General features: G+C 44.8%; 2 protein-coding genes and 1 long non-coding RNA gene across 5 annotated transcripts; 2 read left to right on the top strand and 1 right to left on the bottom strand.

The window, feature by feature from the left end:
* Positions 1 to 1,698: 1,698 nt before the first annotated feature.
* sae1 (SUMO1 activating enzyme subunit 1) lies at positions 1,699 to 11,676 on the bottom strand. The gene is made up of 9 exons (XM_029172105.3): positions 11,462 to 11,676; positions 10,836 to 10,947; positions 10,437 to 10,610; positions 6,941 to 7,086; positions 6,494 to 6,593; positions 6,074 to 6,179; positions 3,450 to 3,594; positions 3,207 to 3,276; positions 1,699 to 1,944 (listed from the first exon to the last, which is right to left on the bottom strand). The coding sequence occupies exons 1-9, from the start codon at positions 11,560 to 11,562 to the stop codon at positions 1,852 to 1,854; spliced, it is 1,047 nt and encodes a 348-aa protein (XP_029027938.1). The 5' UTR covers positions 11,563 to 11,676; the 3' UTR covers positions 1,699 to 1,851.
* LOC121202661 (uncharacterized) lies at positions 3,502 to 9,067 on the top strand. The gene is made up of 2 exons (XR_005898467.1): positions 3,502 to 3,633; positions 5,198 to 9,067. It is a non-coding gene; the product is annotated as an uncharacterized LOC121202661 (long non-coding RNA).
* Positions 11,677 to 12,710: 1,034 nt separating the features above from the next.
* Positions 12,711 to 24,004, top strand: zc3h4 (zinc finger CCCH-type containing 4). Of its 3 annotated transcripts, XM_055514031.1 has the most exons (15): positions 12,711 to 13,009; positions 13,106 to 13,144; positions 16,217 to 16,514; positions 16,822 to 16,929; positions 17,071 to 17,272; positions 17,538 to 17,692; positions 17,972 to 18,062; positions 18,183 to 18,316; positions 18,427 to 18,528; positions 18,610 to 18,721; positions 18,849 to 18,958; positions 19,138 to 19,616; positions 19,984 to 20,285; positions 20,403 to 20,651; positions 20,738 to 24,004. In XM_055514031.1, exons 1-15 carry the CDS (start codon positions 12,933 to 12,935, stop codon positions 22,411 to 22,413), a joined length of 4,134 nt encoding a protein of 1,377 aa, XP_055370006.1. In that variant the 5' UTR covers positions 12,711 to 12,932; the 3' UTR covers positions 22,414 to 24,004. The 3 variants fall into 3 exon arrangements, with proteins under 3 accessions (XP_055370006.1, XP_029027214.1, XP_029027215.1); XM_029171381.3 differs by lacking the exon at positions 13,106 to 13,144 and having other exon boundaries at positions 12,712 to 13,009; XM_029171382.3 differs by lacking the exons at positions 12,711 to 13,009; positions 13,106 to 13,144 and adding an exon at positions 13,171 to 14,134.
* The last annotated feature ends 228 nt before the right edge of the window (positions 24,005 to 24,232 follow it).

Here is a 24,232-nt window from a genome sequence, read left to right as displayed (position 1 = left end):
CGGAACTAACCATACTACTTTTATGAGTCAAGAGTCAAGAGAACAGATCAATATTGATTATGTGTATTAATAACAGCCCACTAATCTTTACATAATAAACTAAGGAGGATTTACTCCAGACCTCCTGCAGAGGCCACACAGCATCAGGGCTCGGAGCCTATCACACAGCGAGTGAGCAGAACCAGGAGCTGATTGGCTGCATCAACAGACTCTGAGCGTCTGCTGCTAAGGTTGAAGGAGGGAGCGAGAGAGTGACGGGCCGGGAATCCGCTGCATGTGTGTGTGTGTGTGTGTGTGTGGGGGAGAAGGACGCAGCAGAGAAGGAGGCAGAGATAAAGTTTTGGTGGAGTGAGCGTGTGTTGGCAGATAAGAGTTTAGCCTTAATTAAAGGAGCAGAATGAGCTTAAAGGGACGTTTTCTAATTAATCCCCTTCTCAAATCCCAGGAAAAGAGCAGCAGAGCACAGTGACGGCTGATCGCTGCTGGTTCCATTTCACGGCTTCGCTTGTTTTGCTATTTTGCTTCACACTGTGTTATGAGCTTTATTTTCGTCGCTGTCTGTGCTGAACTCACAATGAACCCGATGCGCCTGTGGACTTCAATTCAGAAAGATTCGTCACACATTTCTGCAGTTCCAGCACAAGTCCAGGAATTAAATAGGTCAGTTCTGGATATTTCATCAACTAAAGGATCAAATATACATGAACAAAAAACAAACCAGGGGAATATGACAGATTACACACTAGACCTTCTGTGAAGGGAGACACAGTCATTTCGTTCTTCCATCAAACCTACAATGTTAATGTTGCATCAGTTTAAAGAAAAATAGTTTATTTGTTATACTTTATTATATAAAACATTGAAATGTTTCCTGTTTTTTAGGATAATAAAGAAGCCTAAAAGTGATATGAAAAACTAGTTCGACCCAGAATCTGAATCTGTTTTTCAGAGCCTGTGCTTCTCTGTGTCTGCAGAGTCTCGTGAGCAGGCAGCTGCTGTGGGTCCACGTAGGTGTTCCTTCCTTCCCTGTGTGCAGGTCAAACAGGTTGAGCCACAGTAGCTGCTGCTACAGCCTTGTTTGGGAGGATTCGAGGAGGAAACGCTTTGCGCTGACTCTCGCTGCACACGCCCTTTCCTATTGTTCTGCTGCAGCTGCACAGTCACGGAGATGCTGCACAACCACGTCTGGTTTGATGAGTCACATGTCAGCACAGAGGTTTTTACCAAATACAGTCATGGATGCTGCTGGAAATCATATGACTGTATAACTGTGTTTCCTCTTTGATCACCCACACTGGTGCGTTGTGTAACAAACGAGACTTTTAGTCAAGTGTGATTTTATCTATAGGTTTCATGGATGTTTGAATTATCGAGATTAAACTGTAAATATTCACAATGTGAAGTGTTTAAAGACCTGTAACAGCTAATTATTATTATTAATGTATTTGATTTTAAAATAAAACTCCCTCTGAACATAGGTCCAGTGTGAATCAATGCACCACAGCAGCTCTGTCAATAGTTCCACTATTCCAAGGCTTTTATTTTGACGTTGAAGTTGTCAGAAAGGTTAGAATTCTTCTTTAGGTTTGTTATTGAGGCCACAGTGGGAGCTGCCGCTGCACAGGTGTACCTAATAAAGTGGTTTCAGGTAGCAGGTGTAAAATAACACAGTGCTGATAAAATCCAGAAATCTGAGACTGTTTTGTTCAACAACATTTATTAGCAAATGTAAAAAAGTCGTACAGTAAACATGTCGTTTGTCAAGGTCAGACAACAGACAGATGAACAACAGAACATTGGATGACTAGTGGAGCAGGTACTGGTATAAATAAACCCATGAGAAGAAGAAGTTTACTTTGGTCCAAAGAAGTCGACCACGCCGTTGCCTTTGCGACCGTCAAAGAAGAAGAAGTTGCGATGAGGAGCGTCTCTTTGGGACAGAGCCTGGGACGACAACAGGAAGAGAGTGAAGGTCACCGAGACGTCTGCGCTCAAGGAACGAACCCTAACACAGCTGGAAGTACGTTTCCAGCAGCGGGTCCATGAGGTGAGCTCCGCTTTGTGTGCAGTGAAGTCAGTCGCATTCACCGGCGAGACATCGTGGCCAGTTGCAGCGTGTTTCATCACCGTCGCCATAGAAACGGCAGGCTGGTCCGGTGCCAGCGCAGCCTCTCCTCCCTCCTCTAACCCTGACCTGAACTGTGCTTGACCTCAGCCTGGGGTCAGCGTGCACCGCACCCAGCAGGTGTCCTGCCGGCGGTGCTGCATCAGATCATGCACAATATCGGTTGGCTGCTTCGCTGTGTTGGACTGGGTGCATTCAATAATAACATGAATCTATCAGTGAGACGAATCTTAATGACTGTAACCACAACAACTGATGATCAAGAATCTAAATAGAATTTAGCTTTAACTATCGTTCAGTAGTTTGTCTTAGATTTTCGCAGCAAACGGAAGCACATAAGACCGATGAGAAGCGTCACACGTTCCGAAATACTCAAATTTAAAAATAACACAAGGTCAGGCAGAGGTCAACCAACGACGCACAGCTCACAGCATCCACACAACCAGCTCTGATGTTTCCACCCATGGACTCAACTTGACGTAACGTGTTCTGAACGTTCGGATCCACGGTCCGAGCGGTGACTCGCTCCCACATCATTTGTGTTCTGAACTGAACTGACTGCAAACCTCCACAGATCAGAGCTGCTGTATAAACCATTGGTAAAGCGTCGTCACCAGCAGCAAACGTGTTGGTCTATGTTAATGTATGAACGCTGTCCTTTCACTACAACATATCGCCAAGATCAGCTGGGCTGTAAACAATGCACTGTACATGCACAGCGTTTAGTGTTCAGTCATATGTTTTCCAACAAACGCTTCCATTGTCCTCTTATGCTGCAATATCAATGAGTTTATTATGTTGTTGAGCGGCAGGACAGTAGAAGTGACTGCTTCTATTAAGCGTCACACTGGGCTGTGCTGTGGTCACACTGAAAATCTCTTGTGAACCAAGCAGAGCTGCTGCTGGTTGTCTGTGTGTGATGCAGAAACCAGCTGAGAGGCCACCTGTCAGCTGACTGGCTCCCTCGCACACAACACTAGCGTCATTCATTCGCTGCAGCACAGTGAGATAGATGCATGGGAGAGGACACCACCATCCAAACGAGGCCGTTTGTCCCCGTATTAATGTGCAAGCTGCTCACCTTGACGACTTCCTGTCCCAGAACTCCTCCCACTACGGCGCAGACTGGAGACATCTCAGAGAAGCAGTAGCTGATAACAAGAAAACACACCAGTCACCAACAACACCACACTCATCTGGTCTCCAAACACCAGCCCATGTGATGGGATGCACAGGAAGCGGGAGCTGGTCTTCATGTTTGCAGAACACAGGTCAGGGGCCCCAGGATGAAGCTATGAACCAGGAGACGCGTGAAGACGCTCACCTGATGAAGTCGTCACTGAGGAGGTCACTGTTCACCGCCAGGGCCTCGAGGACGTCGTCACGGATCTGCCTCAGCAGCTCACTGTCCTCTGCAAAGGACTGGGGGTCGGGGTCGCGACCCTTGTCGGTACGAAATTTTAACAAAACTGGAAGACGCAGAGAAGACAGAGGAAGCCGGAAGCAAAGTGAGTAACGACAGTTACGGGCTGGAAATAAGTGTACAACTAAAGCAATTTTTTCCATATAATCTATTGTCATTTCTAATTTGAAGTGAATTATCATCTTATGGAAAGACAGCATGTCATCTTCACTGCTGTTTCCTTTTGAAACAAGATAAGATCTGTGGTTGCACCATCAACCATTTCATCCGATTAGGCCCACGCTCCCCCACATCAAATTAAGACTCACACCTGCGCGTGTGCAGCAACGAAATATTAAGGTGGAAAAATAGTCTCCTGCTTCTAAGTGTCAGATTCAGGACTGTAAAAAATTAAAAATCAGAAGCGTGCACTTGGTTTGATCGTGAGCAATATTTCAAAGAGTAACCGACTTCTCCAACTGCACCGCACTGGAGCAAACATCAACACTCCGCCCCCGTGTTTCCTGTTCGTCCATTAACTCAAACCACAAGCAGGAAGTCCTCCCACGGCCATTTCCACCAGCGCACGCGCATGTGCACGCGAGCACGCACACACACACACACACACACACACACACACACACACACACACACACACACACACACACACACACACACACACACACACACACACACACACACACACGACAGCTCTGCCCTTTGTCAGTAGAAGGTTGAGAAGTGGCATCAATGGCATCAGGCTGAAATCAAACCGAGTTTCATCACAGCACAATGATGTGAACATGGAACAGTGACAGTGACAGTATCTCTACACTGCATCACTGCTTCAGAGCTGAGAGGAAATATTCAAGGAGGCAGAACCGGAACATGAAGGTGGAAGGCAGCACATCATGTCTGGACACAACGACTAACGACGTCCAAGCAAACACTCATCTCATAGATACAGATACATCACACGCTGTTCCTAGTGAGACAGGAAGCAGTTGTAACAGAGGAAGAGCCACTTCCTCATCGGTCGGCCCAAAACAACAACCACCAGCTCCAATAATAGCAACAGCAGCATGAGCTCCAGTATCTCCTTCAGTGAGACTAGAACGAACACACCCGTTCCTGACAGGAAGCTTAAACCGAGGCTCGCGTCCAAACAGGGTCACACCACACATGCACCATGAGTTCAGTTACATCAGCGCACCTGACCAGCACCGGTCCATCAGTCCACACACTGCGTGTCACTGTGCTGCTGTTTGGAGCTGGTCGGTCCAAATCCACTGGTGGGTTTGTTGTTTCTAGAACACGTCAAGGTTTAAATATATAACGGTCCAAAGACAGTGCAGGCACGGGCTGAGCGGGTCGGGTCGGGCTGAGCCTGCTCTGCTGGATCGTAGCTTCATCCAGCTGATTGTCAGCATGACTTCAGTCACCTTTTAAGCTGCAGCTTCTTCATTTGTGGTTTAAGCATCCAGATTTATAAACGGGAACTCTGTTCAAATATGGCTGAGGCACCAGTGTAATATTTTGAGGCTTTTGTTTTATAGCTGTATTACAGCACACAATGCTCTTGAAACATTCATTTTCATTACTTCACTACTTAGTTGATGCACTTTGACAAAAACCCCAGTTTCACTTCTACTGTTTCTTTTCTTTTGCAGATTGGAAAGACTTTCTCCACTGGATCATTTTATAACTAACTTCAGAACTGCACTGTTTGGTTGCACATCTTTGAGTCTCCCACATTGGGAGGCTCACGTTTTTAAAAAGTTGCACTTCAATATTTCCAAACTGCAGCCCATAATAATTTGAGAGTCACTTCCTGTGCTTACACGCTGGCTGTCTTGCGGTGTAGGTGTCGTGCTGTTCTCTGTTCTGCGCAGTGCACATGACTGGCCATGGACAGCCTGTGATGGAAACTCGCACAACGTTGGGGACGGTGCAGGTGACAGGAGGCACCATAACAACGCTAATGAGAAGGTCGTCGCTCACCGAAAACAGGAAGCCTTTTGTTAATGGATGAGAAGGTTCCTTTGGACGGACGGCGCCCAGCGTTCCACGGCTCGTGTGATTATTCATGTGGAACAGTTGTGTAGCTCCCGACCCGGCCTTCTTTAAGACCACCGCTCGTCTTGGTGGAACCTGACATTTAACTCTTCACCGTTCGCTCTGTCATGACATTTAACAAACTTCATGGACTGACTTTCCGTGCACGTGTTCGCTGGCTAGACTGGAGTCAGTCGCTTTGCATGTTGATGGTATGTGTTTCAGTCTCGCCGATGGGCTCCTACGCGTTTCAGTTTCAAATTTCTAGACTTTTTTAGAAGTCTCAGGATTCTTTGTGACATTTCATCAATTCCCTGCAGGAAACGTCTGCTTGTGTCCCACCTCCTACACAGAAGTGTCTCAAGTCAAACACCATCATCAGCCCTCCAACAGCCACGTCTTTGCCTCATACAAACGCCCGTCTGGGATTTTTCGTCTAAATGAAATTATAACAGCAAAATAAATACTATTAAATTTAGTGAAGATGTTACCGTGAAGCAGGAAGTAATCCACAGGCGTGCGCTTCAGACTGGCTTTGGCCTGGTCACTGGTCCAGTCCACCTCCAGAGCCTCCTTCAGAGAGCAGAAAGCCACCGTCTGTTGGTTGGAGATTAAAGCAGGAGTAGATTTATTTACCTGACTACGTTTAAGACAGATGTGAAGCAAATTCAGGCAATATTTTGAGTAGATTTTGTGACCTTTGTCAATAACTTAAAGTTAAAAGAGTTAAACAAAACTGAAACGGCACTGAAGAAAGCGCATTTTCTTTGGGCTTTAAAGAAAAACAAAAAAAAACAGATTCACAAATTGTAATTTTCTCTTATCTTTTTAGTAGATTAAGTCCAGCCTCTGCTTATGGGCCAGACGGGGGACATGCATGGTGACGGCTCCTCGGGCTGTGAAGGACCTACCTTCTTCACCATGGTGGTCTCATTGGGGTCCACTTTGGCTTTCTTCACTTCTGGCCCATCGTTGGCTTCTCCACTGGGTTTCACTACTTTGGGTTTCTCCCTGAAACCAGTAAAACATCAAACGTCAACCCAAGCGTCGTCAGTGCCATTCAGTTTTGCTGCAGTTGGAAAAGCAGCAGAAACTACAGGAAGAACAGAAAGTCTAGGTTCTAGTTCATTCAATCCCTATTCTGTCTCTTTGATTGAACTTTGTTCTGTGCATTCATTATTTTTGCTTTAGGAACGTAACGCTGAGACATGCTAAAAGCACAGAACCCGTGAGGCTTCACGGCTTCCTGCCTGCGAGGCTGCAGATCTGTGTGTGTGACACTGTTTAAACCAGCACTGATGTGAGAAGCCATCTCTCCAGATAAAACTTCAACACATGAATTTGTCAGCCACACTCACTCAACGTAGTTGTGCTCCTGGCCGAGGTTGCAGAACATGTAACCATAGTAACCGTAGACATCCCCACAGAAGACCTTGATGCTGCGCTGAGAACAGAGCTGGTCGACCCGAACCATCAGATCCCGGGAGCAGCCTGTCAGACACACCTGAGGGAGGAAGAACAGTCACAGGCTTGGTTGCTTTTATGCATCCTCTTCATTTAACCTGGTAAAATCTAAATTAAAAGCAGCTTCGAAGAAAAGATCAGGCAACTATTGATGAAGCCCTAAATAAGCCAGGAATAATACTAAAATGTCCTAAGGTTTCAGACTGCAAATTCGCCCGTGAGACATCCGAAGAAGTCCAAGTCCATTCTGTAGGCTGGAAACAGACTGCAGATTTGTTCCCAAAGCATTGAAGCCATCACATAACGTATCTCACTACAGTACAATTCCAGCTCCAGCATAAACTAAACAGTTTCAGCTCAACAAAACTGAGTGAAAGCAAAATAATGGTGGACTAGACAGGTTTACGTCATAAAGTGGCTACAGAGTTAATTTACTGTGACAAGTCCATGTAATCAGGAACCAGAAGTGGAAGTGCTGCTTTAATTTAATGAAGAACCTGAAGCTCATATGACTTGTGAGACTAAAGAAAGGCTGTTGCTTCCTGTTCTGCACGTTAGCCTGGTTGTCAGTGCATGGGGACACATTCTCTTTCCATTTCTATCACCTGGGACTCGTCTAGAAACTCACATAGGTTCTGCTACATTGTATTTGCAGCTTCAGTTATTTAGTTTGTGTTTCTTCCAGTAAACTGGGCTCAGTGCAAAGATTAACTGAAGGCGTGGTGCAACGGTCCAGGCTGTTTGTGGGCCACGTGTGTGCGGCGTGTGTGAGAGTTCCACGGGCAGAATGGCTTCCACCCACCGTCCACACACCGTCCACACACCGTCCACCCACCGTCCACGCACACGCACACGCATACGCACACGCACACGCACACGCACACGCACACGACTTGCAGAAAAACAAAGTGACAGTCGCTGGTCAGCAGCCAGATGAACTGAGACACAGCGTTTCCAGCACATCAGGGTGAGCTGCTGTTTGCTGTAAACACTGGTCCAAGGGCTGGGTCCACCTTATCCTGCTGACCTAGTCCAGTACACCCAAAGCAGCCTCAGCTCCCTGATAAGGCTGATACTGCAACAGGCACCATCTTAAGAACATATGCAGACTCAGTCGCTCTCTTCAGTATTAATGTTTATTTTTCATACAAAGTGCAAAAAAGAGGAAGTACGAAACATCAGCCTTGAACTTCACCTTTTTCCTACCTAGAAATAATTTGCAAACATTTGTATCAATGTAACGTGTGATTAAACCACAAGAAAGTGGAGAGAACCAGGGAAACTGGTGTGGAAACAATTATCACTAATTCCATCATGACCCAACAGATCAATAAATCTCACAGGCTTTGATTCCTACACAAATACTGAATGAGATGTTTCCAGCTCCTTCAGATGTGTAACTTCAAATCCATCAGCTATTGACTTTACGTGCATTTTTCGGTTCCTTCCTGCAACAGAGTCAAATGAATAATTGAAACAAACATGTTTCCTCGTCAGCTGCACTCTGCAAGTACCCAGATGGACCGTGTGTGTGTTTCTACTGTATTAAAGCCATCAGTCAGTAATTAGGCCTCGTACCAACCGCTCTACTTTAATCACCCTCCATCTTCCTGCTGAGCTTCACACAGATACATCCGTGGAAGCAGATAAAAGCGAGGATCCACAGCAGAAGCAGGGGGTGGAGAGCGACGCAGAAAGCCCCACTCTGCTCTTTAATTCTTATTTTATCTCCAGCTTTTCAAATTGTGTTGCATTCTTCTCTCTGAACCCTTTTATCGTCTCCACGCTGTCCTACTAACGTTCATCTCTTTCCGTCCTTGCTTCTCTTCATCATCCCTCCCTCATCGCTCCTCCTCCTTCCTGACCCTCAGTTAGTTCCCCCAGAGGGAGGAAGACTGTCGGCAATTCAGACAACAGAAGGAAAAAGAATCTGTGTTGTTTCTCTGATGTATGTGGAAATGAGTGCTAAATGCTGAGGCAACTGTCACTGTGTTAACAAATTAAAACCAACCTTCAACTCACTACTGTTACTGTTCATTCAAAACAGGGCCAATGAAAACATGCAACTTTGTCCCAATTCTTTACAACAATATTATAATTAACCAGAATAACAAGCTTTTTGTCACATAATTCTATTAAGCTGGAACAATGTTGTTTTTCACACTGTGCATCTGAGAGGAACATTTCTTATTAATACACAAGATGTCATGGTCAGCTGTGTACCTGCATTTTAAATTCCCCTATAAACACGTACAATCACATTGGACACATTGCCAGCGGAACTACCTCCACATTGAAGCAGGGAAAACCAAGTAGCTGGTGGTAGACTTTCGCCGGCACACAGACTCTGCACTAACACCGGTGAACATCCAGGGAAGGGACATTGAGAGAGTGGACTCTTACAAGTACTTGGGTGTTCACCTCAACAATAAACTGGACTGGTCACGCAACACAGACGCACTGTATAGAAAAGGACAGAGCAGACTCTACCTGCTGAGGAGACTGAGGTCTTTTGAAGTCCAGGGACCACTCCTAAAGACCTTCTATGACTCTGTTGTGGCATCAGCCATCTTTTATTGGAGTGGTCTGCTGGTGCAGCAGCATCTCAGCAGCAGACAGGAAGCGACTGGAGAAGCTGTTCAGGAAGGCCAGCTCCGTTCTGGGGCGGCTTCTTGATTCAGTGCAGGAGGTGGGAGAAAGGAGGATGGTAGCTAAGCTATCATCCATGATGGAGAACGATGCCCACCCCCTGTATGAAACGGTGTCATCACTATGCAGCTCCAACTTTTACTTTTACCTTGTGCAATATCCGATCAATCCATGGTGGAATCACCCATCACCTCAGTGTGGATGTGTGTATATATATAGAGGATACATTTTTAATTTTACTTAAATTGTACATAATTTGACTCTGCTCTTGTTTTGTACTGCTGCTGCAACATGGAAATTTCCCCATTGTGGGACAAATAAAGGTCTATCTTATCTTTTATCTTATCTTAGAATCATTCTCCATCCACAGCACTCTTTCATACAGTATAGTATGAGCTACAGGCGACATCTACTGTTTAGACCGAGTGACACAGGCTGAACGCTAACATTATTTTGAGGTATTCCAGCACAAACTAAGCTGTAAGTGCTTACAGGCTGATCTGGACCGCAGTGATTCGAAACTTGACAGCTATTAACAAGAGATTCAAATATAAAAACAAGACATCCAATGTGTTTTAGCATCTAATGAAAGGGAAACACTATTGTCTGAGGGTTCATCTTTTCTCCAGATGTTACGAGTGTAACATCTGGAGAAAAAAAAACATTTTACTGTTCTTGGACACAGCTGTATTTCAGTTAAACAGTTCAACTTGGACTTGGTTACATTTTCATTTTACTCACTGCATCAAATTGCAAAAAGAAGTCGTCAGGTTTGTCTTCAATTTTGTCAGGGTCTGCGTGGACCTCCACCATTGGATTGAGGTTCTGTGCGCGCTCCAGAGAGGCTGCAGCACGATTCTGACCCTGGGCCGTCACAGGGACCAGAAACTGAGCTCGACATGACTCCACTGACACCTAGTGGACGCAGATGAAGGAAAGGCCATTAGGGTGAAGAGTGTACTGTGAACACCACATAATCATGAGGTTTTCTAACTTTTCATTTTTGAGCTCTGAATAAACCACCCTGGAGATCAGGTAGCAGTTCGAATCCATTTCTAAATCTTACAGTAAACCCAACGGTGGAGCATGTAGTGACAAGAGATATACACATCTGTGTGTGTAGGGTGTGAGCCTATTTACCTGTTCATGATCCAGCAAAGTGAGGCCTTTAACTCCTGCCAGGATCAAGTTCTTGGCCACTTCTGCCCCCAGACCACCTAAACCTACCAGCAGCACACGGGACCCTCGCAATCTGTAGAAAGCATTTCAGACTGACTCAATACATGAATACGTTACATTTTGATTATTGCATTCGTTACTGTGGTCATTTAAATATATTATGTTTATAACAGTCAGGAAATGGATATTATTTCTGACTGTTTAATTATTACTTACAGAGTAACACAGGGAGCTACAGTTGTAACAAAATTTAAGAAAGTATTGGTCTTTAGTAAATTTCTGGTCTACTTTCGTGGATTGGCAGAATCTCCAGCGACGTACTTTCATAGACTTTCACTTCAATATAAGGTGTCCCAATGCCATTCATTGTGTATGTTGATCTATAAACAAAATTCAAACGTCCCTGACATCAATACACTTAAAGATTATTCCTAGCAACATGTATTCAAGCAAATACTAAAATCATCCTGATTAAGCTCGCAATCGTTCCAATTTAAACACTTGAAAACCAGCGCAGCAGAAGCGCGACGGCTCAAAGCGTCCATTGCGCCGCTAGCCCTGCAGGCTAACTGAGCTAGCTAACCCACCGTTTTTGTGCATCCAACCCCCACAATCGAATCTGGCGATCGTACTGTGCCGCCTCCTCTTCGCTGATGACCGCGTCCTCCTTTTCGATCATATCGATCATTTTAGGTTACCCGTAAGATGAAGGATTTGGAGTAAAATTGCCTTTTTATGTCGCTGCAAATATAGTTGTTTCAAACGCTGAGTCGGGCTGAATGGACGCTGGATGATGACGTCACGTAAAAAACAAAAAAGAATTCCATTTTAAATATCATCGTTTTTCATTGTTCATTAATTATTTTTAAAAGTATAGTCCTTTAAAATTTGATATTTATGATCTTTTATTTATTGGCATTAATCTTGATCCTTTTAATGTATTTGATATAATTAAAATCCTAAAATCATAATTTTTCCTTTTGTTGGGTTTTCTCTCAAGGATCTCTTCATTAATCACTGCAAAATTACTTTAAAATTATATACGTTTTGCCATTACCTGTAGGTTAGAAAACAATTTGAACGTAATAATACAGTGGGTTTTGTTCCCTCGGTGTAGACTGTTACTTTTTAGAAACGTCTTAGTTAAAGTGGTTATATTTACTTAATATAGCTCTATAGCTTACACAGACGAACAAAGTGGGAGAATATATCTAAGTGCATTGTAGTACTTTCAAAATGATTGGGTGCAATTGTACATTCATCTGTACTAACAGGATCGGCTTTGAAATAAACTCTTGCACCTAATCAACAGGCATAAATAAAGCATATAAAACACTAGCAAATGAACATCACACTATTATGAACCACTAACATAATTTTGGTTGCCATATGTGATGTATTGCCAAAAAGTTATTTGTTTTTGTTTATTTTTAAGAAAAATCCAAACTGCTGCTCATTCATCTTAAATTATTTTGGCAAATTGAACTTAAATGACTATTACTATACTATTACTATATTATAAATATTATAATTAGTAACGAGCGAAATTAAACGTATTATACAAAATATTATATATAGCATTGAAAATCATTATGTAATATCAACAGTAATATATTTTATGTTGTTTGCACATTATTGACTATTAGTAATTTCTAATATAGTATATTGTCAACAATATTCAAAAATATTCAAAAATATTTAGGCTGCAACACCTGCAAGTCAAACTCGGCGGCTAACTAACACTGTGCAAATTCAATCGGTAATTTCCGTCTAGGACAGCCATTCGTCATGATGTCATCCTCGGAGAAACCCGCCCCCGATCTTTTCGGAGAAGACGGTCAGCCATTTTAGGCTTATCAGTCGTCATTTCACATCGCTACAGTAGGACGGAGAACGTCAGGACTCAATTTCATCATATTTCTCTTACAACTGTAGTGGAGAATTACCTACAATGAACTGAAACTCTTCATAAACTCAAAAACAAGTAGATCCTAGTGAAGTGACGCATAAGCCAGTTTCGACTTGTAATTTTTTTGCACCTCAATGTAGCTAGAGGAAATGGCTGTGGAAAGCATGACTGTCCATCCAAACTCCCCAACCAACCACGAACACAACAGTCTTCTGACTGACGAAAGGTCGAGTAATTCTACAATCATATTTAAATGAAATTATTTATTTGTCCTGTGCTTTTACACAAAAAGCCCGGGTTTCTTTTTTGTTTTTTCTGTCAGAGGGATTAAACTCGCCTTTTCTGGAAAACGAGTACAGAGGTAAAGAACGTCAACTGGGAGGCCACAAAGCACCTGGGAGAACGTTATTCCCTGGGTTTATTATGTTCTCACAATCAGCGATCAGTCGACTCAACTCCGCTTGTGAGGGGGAAAAAAGACGAGCTCGAGCGAGACGGCCACACTGTCAGCGCCATGTTCACTTCAACGTTTATAAAGCATCGGTTAATTAGCTACCTGTCCATTGTCTAGGGCCGCGGACTAACTAATTAAGGTTATTGTAACTAAGTGTGTGTGCTGTGATGATAATTGTACTGTCGTAGGCGAAAATATCCAAATGGTTGTTTTTGCTAGCCGTGGGCCTATTTTCCGGCTAACCTAGCTGCCTTAGCTTGATAGCTAACATTAGCAACGCCGTTGCCAACGGAAAGATAGGTTGGGCTAACGGCTAAAGTTAATGGTAACGTTTGTTTGAGATTCATTGGTGCTTCGCTTTTATGCGTCGTCCAGTAAACACGTTCCGGAGTCGTTAGACGTCGTTTATTAACCGTTCAGCTGTGGCGTTACTCGTCTAGTTAGCGTAAACCTTGGAGGCTAGGCTAACGTTAGCTCTGCGCACTTCGAAATCAAATCCCAGTCGCCGTGTTTTTGCCCAAACAGAATTTGTATGGAAACGGGTTGTGCTTGTGATCCCTTTCATTTAATGCGCCTTTCGTCCCCTCTTACACGCTGATTATGTTCCAAATCTCTATCTTAATCGACTAATACGTTTCTTCTACTTGTTGTTCTTCCATATTTGTTAACGGATCTTTTAATCACAGCCGTGTCCTCACTGACTCGTCCCAGACCCCACAAAAGTTCCCTAAAGTGTGTAAAACGTCTGCAAAGCATCCCGAAGTGTTTCAAAACATAAAGTTCCCTTTTCCCAGTTGCCCCCCCTTCAGTCCCACAAACCCCACTAGTGACCCTTAAAGCTTAGGGTGCAAGGTTGTTCATGGTTTTCAGTGCAAAATATGGAGAAAGCCTGTCACAGTAAGTACTCCCCATTTTAATCATGGCCCTTGGCTTATGGCAGTAAGTTATGGAGTCGTCCACTGAGCTAATATTGTACCAGAATGCATGGTAAACCCTCAAAGTCAATTTAGAGACATATTCTTCTTTGCTAGTAAGGTTCATTGTGTGGTTGTACCCGTTGGTAAAGTGGAAATCTGGATGGCGACGACTGCCCAGATGTGGACTTCACTGCATTTGTTGCTAGCTGCTCATATGTGTAATAATAATTTAGACAGTCATTAGGTAAATGTGCTGTTTTTCCTCCTTGCCTGACCTGCTCATAGACGTTAAGGTGGGCTTTCTGTTTAACTGGTGCTTTGGTGGCAGCAGGTGACCTGTGGTATGTAGTATCTCACCAGGCTAGAGTGGCCAGACGCTTATACCCACAGTGGATCCCAGTCACTACATATTCACAACCACCTGCCTCTATTATACAGCCAGATTCTTGTGCTACCATAAACAGACATAGTCTGTCAGGGGGTTTCTTGCCAGCTTTATTCCAGTAGCCGACAGACTGAGTAGTGGTACTTCTGCAGTAGGGTAGTGGTGATGGCAGCTACAGGGTCAAGAACCTGTGCTGGAGGTGGTAGTATCTGATGCTGTGCTGCTTTATTGCTCCACTGTCGGACAAAAACACAAGCAGAATTCCTTTCCATAGACTGGTCAAACAGACTGGTAATATTTATTGTTTTTGTTCAAAATTCCTTTGGACTAAATGTGAATATAAAGACACATTTGCAAGTGTTTTATTTCTGGGTTATGCTTTGGTTTGCTGCAAAACAAGTTTGTGTTTGTTGAGCAACCCCAGGTTTTCTACCAAAAGACACAATTGACTGCTAAAAATCTAACACTCCTCATCATTATCCTCATCCTCATTATAATAACTGGTCGAAAAAATGTTCTGACGGAAAAGTAAGACTCAGCATGTCTTTAGCATTTATGTCATCTTTATTTAAGGGCCTCTGGCACGGCATCCATACACTTATCAAATGTAGTGATTTGGCCAGTTTAGCTTATCTTCTGATAATACGCATTAGTGTACCTGGCTTTTGTTTAGGATGGAATGGGCTGATGACTTGCATTTACTTGTAGCGTTGTTTTGGAATCGATCATGAGTGACTTGCTTTGCAGACAAAGAGAGACTAAGCCCAGACTCTTATGCCTGAAGGTTGTCACGAGAGGAAGCTTGAGTGCTGAGGTTGTGGTGCAGTGCATACATACTGCAGCTGACAGTGTGGCTTAAAGCAGGTCATGTAGCTGCTCTGTCAGTTACTCCAGTCCCATCAGTGAATAAGTGGAGCTCCGTTCACATCACCTCAACCCCAGGTCTCACTCCCAGCATCCTACAGACTGTACCTGTCAGCCTACTTTGGGTGTGGACCTCTGTTGAGGCAGGAACTAATTACTTGAACAGGACAAGTTAGATGCAACTGTACTGGCAGCTGTTTTAGCCTATGCCACAAGTGAAACCATGTCCCTGCCAGTTCGAATGGAAAACACTGGATGGTGATGGAACACCATGCTATGCTCTGTAGGTGGTTGTGGTCTAGTTCTTGGCTAATGTAAAGAATCCAGTAGAGGCTTTCTGATTACAGTTACCTCTTGATCTCACAAACACAGATGCAATTAAAATTAGACTGATGTCACCATTTTATAATTTAAACAAAATACATGTATCAAATCTTGTTTCCTTTCACTGTGCCGCCCTTCCTTCATAAACTCTTCACAAATTAGTCGACCCCTCCCCAAGCCACCACCCCCACAAAAGAGACCTGCATGTGATCCATGTCAATTAGCTTTGCGTGGTTTTGCTCACATTGCCTCATGTGAGGGTCCGGCCCTTGTAGCTAACCACATGCTGGCATCAGTAATGTGCTGTCTCACAACTTTGCTTTTTGTTTTTTTTTTGTTTTTTTATAAACTTGAACCTTACTAAAGTTTTCCATGTTGAATGTGAGGTCTGGCGTTGTGAAAATGGGGAACTGAAGTGGTCCTTGCCAAGATTTTCAATACAGTCACAGATCTGTAACTTCCATTTATGTGAACTGTTTCTATATACAGGCCAGAGGATGGAGAACTGGAAGAGGGCGAGTTGGAAGATGATGGGGGAGAAATGGAGCAGATGGGTGGAGGTGTGTCTGCAGCAGGAGGTGGAGAAAATGGCGGCGAGGAGGCAGGCGGAGGAGGTGAAGCTGCAGGAGATGGGGCTGGAGAGAGGCCTCCTCGGAGCCGGGACCGCCATGTGAGCAGTGACTCTGATGGTGAAAGAGCCCATCGTCGCAAAAGGAAGAGGAAGAAAGAGAGGGAACGAGAAAGGGAGAAACGGAGAGCCAAGAAGAAACGCAAATCCAAACACAAAGTAATGACTTTGACATTTTCATTCCGATATCTGCACCTAACAGTCTTTATCTGAAAATAGTCTTCTCACTGTATGCCCGTCCGTTTGGCGCAGACGATAGCGCGGTGCACTTGCGGTTTGAATCTAGCTGCAGTAGTTGCACACCAGTGACCTCTGTGCGGGTCCTGAGCCCAACTAAATAGAGGGGTTGCATCAGGAGGGGCATCCATGTGAATCATTCATGTGGCGGTCCCTGACGGGATAAAGATGATAGGAATTAACTTTTTCAGTCTTCTCACTGTATGTTTTTGTTGTTTAATATCTCTAGCGTCACCCATCCTCTGATGATGACCACTCTGACTACAGCGATGACTCTGACTACAGTCCCAATGAGAAGAGGAAGTATAGAGAGTACAGTCCTCAGTACCCTCCAGCTGTAAGTGTAAAAACAACGCATTCCCACGTGTTGCATCTTATCTGTTTCCATTCACTGATTATTTTATGCTCTCTAATCTGTACTGTTGTGAGAAGTAATTTCCCCAGGGACTATTAAATGTTTTCTTGTCTTTTCTTATAGTCTCATGGAGGCTACGGTGGCTCCAAAAAGGGCTACATGAAGATGGAAAAGCAGAGCTACGGCGGCTACGATGAGTATGATGAGGACAACTATGAGGGAGAGGAGGATGAGGATGTGGGAGATGAAGATTATGATGACTTTACCAAGGAGCTCAACCAGTACCGCAAAGCCAAAGAGGGTGGAGGTGGCCGTGGTGGTCGAGGTGGGTTTATATAAGTTTGGTTAGGTCCGGGAACAAAAAAAAACACACACTATTGAAACTGTGTAATAACAACATTCTCTAAAAGTTGACCTTGAGGAAAGCTGTTAATGTGTGGTAAATTCATTAGCAGTCTTGCAGTGTTACTTGCGTCAGCATTTAATTTGCACAGTTGAATTTAAACAATGGAACTTATTTACCAAAGTCTCTCAATTCAGCGTCTGCAGTTACGGCAACTCACACACTTCATTTCTCTGTGTCCCTCCAGGGGGCAAAGGGCGTATGAAGGGCATGAGAGGCCGAGGAGGAATGAGGGGGGGGAGAAGAGGAAGGGGAGGAGGCAGAGGGAGAGGGGGGAGAGGTGGAGGAGGAAAGATGGGCGGAGACAACGATGATGGAGATGGCTACGGAGACGATATGGAGGTGAGGTTTAAAACTGAAACCCCCCCCCAGTGTTCAGTCAATCATGTAGGTGGTCTTCAGAAAAGAAGTAATCATTTTCTTAATATTGAAATAATACACATCATCTATTAGTAAATGCATTAAATCATCATCAGTGCTGTAGCGTTACTTTTACCAAGTTCTTACACCACATCATGACATTTTTAAGCTTATTTAGTCTAAATAATTGTTTAAGTTAAGTTTGTTTAAAGTTGATGCTTCTATTAACTTTGAAAAATATGTCGACATCTGTCCTTACAGTATGGGGAGGATGACTATGACAACATGGGAGATGATGATTATGATGACTACTCAAAAGAACTGAATCAGTACAAAAAGTCTAAGGGCAGAGGTGAGTGGGTGTCAGTTGTTAAGAGTTGTGTGTTTTCGCATTGATGACTGATTTGTCGTCACAGTAGTGTCTGCAGTAGCCAAGTATCCACTAACCTTACGCGTTTAATTTGTGTTTAAGGAGGTAAAGGACTCAGAGGACGAGGTCGAGGCAAAGGACCGCGGGGTATGATCAGAGGAGGAAAGGGTCGAAACCGGGGTAGAGGAAGAGGTGACATGGGAAATGATGATGACCACGGAGACATGGACAATGGGGTGAGACCTTTGTAATTGTTAAACATAAATGTCAGTGTCCACATTATGAAGGAGAGGCTGGGATCAGAATATGAAGATAAACAAATGTGCTGGTTTGTGTGTTTGTCTAGGACGGAGGTGATGGACCAGGAAGGAGGAATCACAACGATAAACACCAAGATAAGAAAGGAAAAGCCATTTGCAAGTACTACATCGAGGGTAGATGCACCTGGGTAAGATGGCACAAATGATCAAAGTTAACCCCAAGGCAAATCTCTCACCATCTGATTGATTGTGGTCTGTTTTATCTCCAGGGGGACCACTGCAACTTTAGCCATGACATTGAACTGCCCAAGAAGAAGGAGCTGTGCAAGTTCTACATAACTGGATTTTGTGCTCGTGCCAATCACTGCCCTTACATGCATGATATCCTTTACTGTTAACCACACATCAGCCTTGTGAAGTCAGGTTCTAGCATTCTATTCAAATCTCATTTTATTAAAAATGTCATCGTTATCTCTTTGCAAGTGTTTCTCCTTGACTCTGATGCCACGTGAATTCCCCTGTAAGCTGTTCCACACCACAGGTAGCTGTGTCAATGGTGACGAATGTATGTTCTCTCATGAAACTCTCAACGAAGACACTCAGGAGCTGCTCAACAAGGTAGGAACCTTTAATCATGTCAGCGATTCTTTCAACCATTTCTGTTTAGGCTTGATATTTACAGTATTTCAATGTTTATATTTAATTGGATCCAGCTTCGATAGCTGTATTGAGGTTCTGTTCTTGGGTAAGATGTAAATGGGTTTTTTAGATTCATAGTTTGTTGTTTGGTTTTCCAGATGCTGGCAGAGGATGCAGAGGCTGGAGCTGAGGATGAGAAAGAGGTGGAGGAGCTGAAGAAACAGGGAATAAACCCTCTTCCCAAACCTCCTCCTGGAGTTGGGCTCCTGCCCACACCACCTCGGCCTGTTTCTATGGACACCAATTCAGGGCCAGCAGATTTTGGCGGGCCTTTAGTGGGGGACTTTGGTGGTCTACCAGGACCTAACCAGGGGCCAGTTTCAATGAAAGGTCCTCCAGGACCAGCACCAGGGCCTGTTTCTGGCCCTGACCCATGTCCTGGTCCCCCTATCCATGGACCTGATGGAAGTATCTTTCAAGGTGGTCCTCCAATTTCAAGTGGTCCACCTCCCCATATGGGTCCCCCACCCCCTGGTGCTGTTGGTGGTGGTGCATGTGGTGCAGGGAAGAAGATCCCCTCACTGTTTGAGATTAAAGTTCAGCCGACAGGACAGCTGGCTCAAAAACTTGCTGTCAGGTAAGAAAACGGAACACAGTGAATCTTCAAAAGATGAAAAACTGTTACGTTCTTTTGCAGAAGATAATTTAAAAGAAAAATAATGCATTTATTAGTAGTATCAAAAGAAGCTGACTGGTTGGCAAGCCAGGTGTTTGCTTTGCTTAATTGTAGGCAACCATAGCACTATTTGGTTAGTTTAATTGTTTTATAAGCCAGAAACACATTATACTGGGGGAAAAAAGTACTTTTAGGAACATTTTTGTTGTGGTCTGGTTAATTAGCTACATGTGACAAATGTTATCCTTTGTTTAATTAATAATCAGCAAAACTGTTGTTTTTAGGATCAGTTGTATATTTCCTAACTCCAGCTCCACTCTTCCAACAGGAGCCAAACACCCAGCACCAATCCGGGTCAGACTACTGCACCTGGACCCCAGGGAGCCCCTGGTGCACCCCCTCCCCGCTTTCCTGCCCCTCCAGGCATGTTGTCCCCTGAAATGCAGAACATGGGGATGAACCAGGCCCCTCCAAACATGGGCCCTCCTATGTTGGGAGGATTTGCAGCTGGTGACGGCCCTCCACACGGGGGTACCATGCCTCAAGGTCCTCCTCAGGGAGGAGGAAACTTTTTTAATAACTTCTTCAATCAGCAGGAGGGTATGAAGATGGAGGGGGTGGTAGAAGAAGGTGAGAGTGAAGTTTAGGAACTAATTTTTGATTTAAAACTAACATCAGGTTATATTGGTGTCTTGTCAGAGATGATAGTTTCAGACAAATGACCACATTTGCCTTTCTCTAACTCAGGTGACAACTATCAGGGCTTTTCTGGCGTAGATGAGCGAGGAGGAACAGGGAAATTTGGAAATCAGTCAAGTGGTCAAGAAGGTTCTGGTAATGGTGCTTCAAGCAATCAAGGAGGGATTTCTGTGCCAGACTTCCTTCCTCCAACTCAGCGTGTCCTGTTCATGAGAATCCAACAAAAGCAACAAGAGGAAGAGGAAAGGGCTCGCAGAATGGCTGAAGGAGGAGCAGAGAAGAGTAGAGATGCTGAAGGTAGACAGATACGGGTATTTGTTTGAGTCCTTGTTGAGTGTATTTTATATTTAAATGCTATGAATTCCAACATCTATCTTTTCTAGGTGACTCAGGGAACTGGTACTCCAGTGAGGATGAGGATGGTGGTGGCAGTGTGACGTCCATCTTGAAAACTCTCCGTCAGCAGACTCAGGCTTCTCAAAAATCTGAAGGGCCCCCAAGTGACCCTCGTCTCCAAAAGGTCCCGGCTACCAGCCCATTGACTCGGCCAGCAGATCCTCGTTTGGCTCGGGACCCACGCCTGGCACGAGCTGCAGAGTCAGGCCAGGTCCCCGACTCCCACTCCATGCCCCCTGTATCCTCGTCTGGACCACCTGCAGACCCCAGGTTAGCCCGAATGGCTGTGGCTGCCTCAGCAGGAGCCGGCTCCCACTTACCTCCTGCCTCTAAACCAGAACCACCTCTGGTCTACAAGCCCCCTCCTCTTACGGCCCCCGCAGCAGATGAAGAGGAGACAGAACGTGTTCTACGGGACAAACCGGTGCCGATTCCTTTAGACCCTCTGATGGGGATGGCTCTAAGAGACCCACGCTCCCAGCTACAGCAGTTCAGTCACATCAAGAAGGATATTGTTCTGTACATGCCTGCATTTTCTAAAACCATCACCTGGTCTCCTGAAGATCTGCTTCCACTGCCTATCCCTAAACAGGATCTGCTCCCGCTCCCACCAGGCATCCCTCCTGTGTCCTCCCTCGACTCGCGCATCTCTCGCACTCAACAGCAGCATCACACATCGCTCCCTCACTCGCAGCCTCCTCCTGTACAGCCTCCTTCCTCCTTGGACCCCCCTGCCCCATCCTCCTCCTCCATCCCAGACTTTGAGCTGCTCTCACGCATTTTAAAGACTGTCAACTCCAGTCCGTCCCAGTCACACTCGCCTCCTCTTATTCCCCCTCCCGCCGCCTCTTTGGTGGGTTCACCTCCCCCCATGCCCCCTGCACCTGCAGAAAAGCCTGTCGACCCCCGTATGGCCCGGAAAGCCCCCACAGACCCCCGTCTCCAGCCACAGAAGTCAGCACTGAAACAACCGTCAGATCCAGCCCCTTCGTCTGTTCCTCCTACATCTCCAGGAGCATCCTCCAGCCCTCCGCCGCCTGCTATTGCCCCTTATGATCCCAGGCTGCTTTCCTCAGGGGTGGCAGGGCGCGGTGTGGGTACAGGAACACCAGGGGGAGCTAGTGTGCTGAGCAACATCAGCCTTTATGATCCTCGGACTAACAAGCCAGGCAGCCCTGGTTCTGGCAGTGGCTCTAACAATTCCCCCAATTCAGCCAGCACAGATTCCAAACTCAGTGACCCTGTTGCAGGTAAACCCAAGTCCAAGGAGCCCCTGTTCGTTCGTAAGTCTGCACTGGACCAACCAGAGCCAGAAAAAAGTGGAGAGCAAGGAACTGATCGATACAACAGCTATAACAGGCCTCGCCCCAAGCCTGCACCGTCGCCTAACTCCACAGCCCAGGGAGGGCCTGGGGCAGGCGGGGCAGCCACAGCTGCGGGGCAGGGTGCTGCTGCTGACCAGGGCCCTGCAGGCATCCACAACCTTCCTGTTTCATCCCTGTTCGGGGTGGTGAAGCAGGCGGCAAAGCCTGGTGGGACAAGCAGCCCATTTGGTGGAAACAGCCCTGCGCAGCCGGACCAGGCAGCGACGGAGCAGGACAACGCCTCGCTGAAGGACGTTTTCAAAGGCTTTGACCCCACTGCCTCACCCTTCTGCCAGTGAACCCACTCCCACACAAAAAACACACTGGAACCCTTACATGTTCAGTTATTGGCTTGTTTTAACATTTTTGGACACTGAGGAGATCAGTGATAAGGAAAGAGAAGCGCACTGAGGCAGCTGCCTGTAAAACTGGCTCAAACAAGCCTTTATGAACAGACTGATAGACAAGCACACACTCAGTGTTGTAGATTCAGATTCTATAAAAGACTCCCGGCTTTGCAGGAAGGGTTTAAAATTAAATCTATATTTTAAACAGCCGTATCGATGTATAAATAAATGTATCCTCAGTATCTCAATGCCTAATAAAACAGTTATTCTCACCACAGCATAAACACATTATTTGTTAATTTTAGTTTCACATCTTGTTTTATCATCTTTCACTTTAGTTCTAAGCTTATATTTTGTGTTAAACTGATGTGTTCTGTATCTTGGGCAGGTCAGATCAGGCAGAGTTTGGCACCAGATGGGAGTAAATGTCATTCAAAAGAGATCCAAACGAACAACAGACCTGCCTTAGCCTTAACTGACCTCGCTACACAGCATCCATCTTGTCACTAAGACTCACGTTTCCTGTAGAGATAAACTTTAATATATCTTCAGCTTAAATTGTTGAGTATTTATTTTTCTAATTTGCACAGTTAGTTTGTCAGTTTGTGTCCTAAAGGTGGTAATGGATGGTTTCTCGTCCAAGGCTCCTACAGCAGTTCATGTACTGTTTCAGGTGTAAAGCTGCTGCTCAGCTGTGAGAGGAGGTGACCTCTGACCTTTGAGTGCTGCCTCCCTAACCACTTTTACCTGTTCCTAAAAGAATAAAAGACTGTAAATGTTGAACAAGCAAACCATGAATAACGTTTCAGGACAGGTCTGATAATTAGGAATAGCATCAGTGAGACTGATGTTGAAACCACACTTCCTTTGATCAGCTTTGAGTCACTGACCCGACACATTTTAGCCTCTCGTGACATTTTAATAAAACAGTGGAAGACAAGTTTATTTTGAACTTGTATGGTGACAGAGTGACAATCAGAAACTAGATTTGGACCTTAAGTGAATGAACCCACTTCATTCAGTGCATTAAACGGTGGAAGTCACACATGAGTTGTGGCATTTGTTCCCACTCTGCCTGATAAACCCATGATGTTATTGGCACGTGTTTAAAATGCTTTTAAATGTGGTCCTTTACTTTCTCCAGCAGGTGTATCAGCTCTCAGCGTCCTCGCCGACTGTCCTGTGTATAAATGTTGATCGTTCTAATTTATTTTTTATACTGGAGTAATTATACTGTCTCCGCTGTCACTTCTGAACCCAATCATTTTACATGTGGAGTATGTGATTACCTCTAACCTCAGTGTGAAGAGGAGACAGGCTTATTTTTTTATTAGTTCTAATGACAGATTCCCTATTCGCCAGCGGAGGCTGTCGGCTGCGACGACTGTGACAGTGATTCATTTGTCTTTTCCTTTTTCCTTGGGTTTAACTGTACGTTTGTTTCTGTCCTCGCTCTGTAAATTTGACCAGAGTTTTCTAACTGTACACTGTAGGTGAGATTATCAAATTATTTAAATAAAGTTGGTACATGATCGACCAATGAGCCTGTTTGTTTGGTGTTTGTGATTTGTCAGATTGTGTTTGTGAAGCAGCTTTTCCAGCCTCGTGTTGCAGCGTGTCTTGTTTTTTATTAGGGTTAAAGTTAAAGTAGAAGCTGTGATGCTCTCGTTGACTCGGGTCATTTTTACTGTTATGGTGTAAATATGCAGCTCTAATGGGATCCGTCTGAACACAGCTCTTGGAGCCTGTTTTAAGTTGCTGACGTGTGAGG

The sequence above is a fragment of the Betta splendens genome, chromosome 13 (genome assembly GCF_900634795.4).
Source record: "Betta splendens chromosome 13, fBetSpl5.4, whole genome shotgun sequence".
Lineage (NCBI taxonomy): Eukaryota > Metazoa > Chordata > Actinopteri > Anabantiformes > Osphronemidae > Betta > Betta splendens.
Note: the sequence above shows the minus strand (reverse complement) of the source record. Positions and strands in the feature narration are given on the sequence as shown.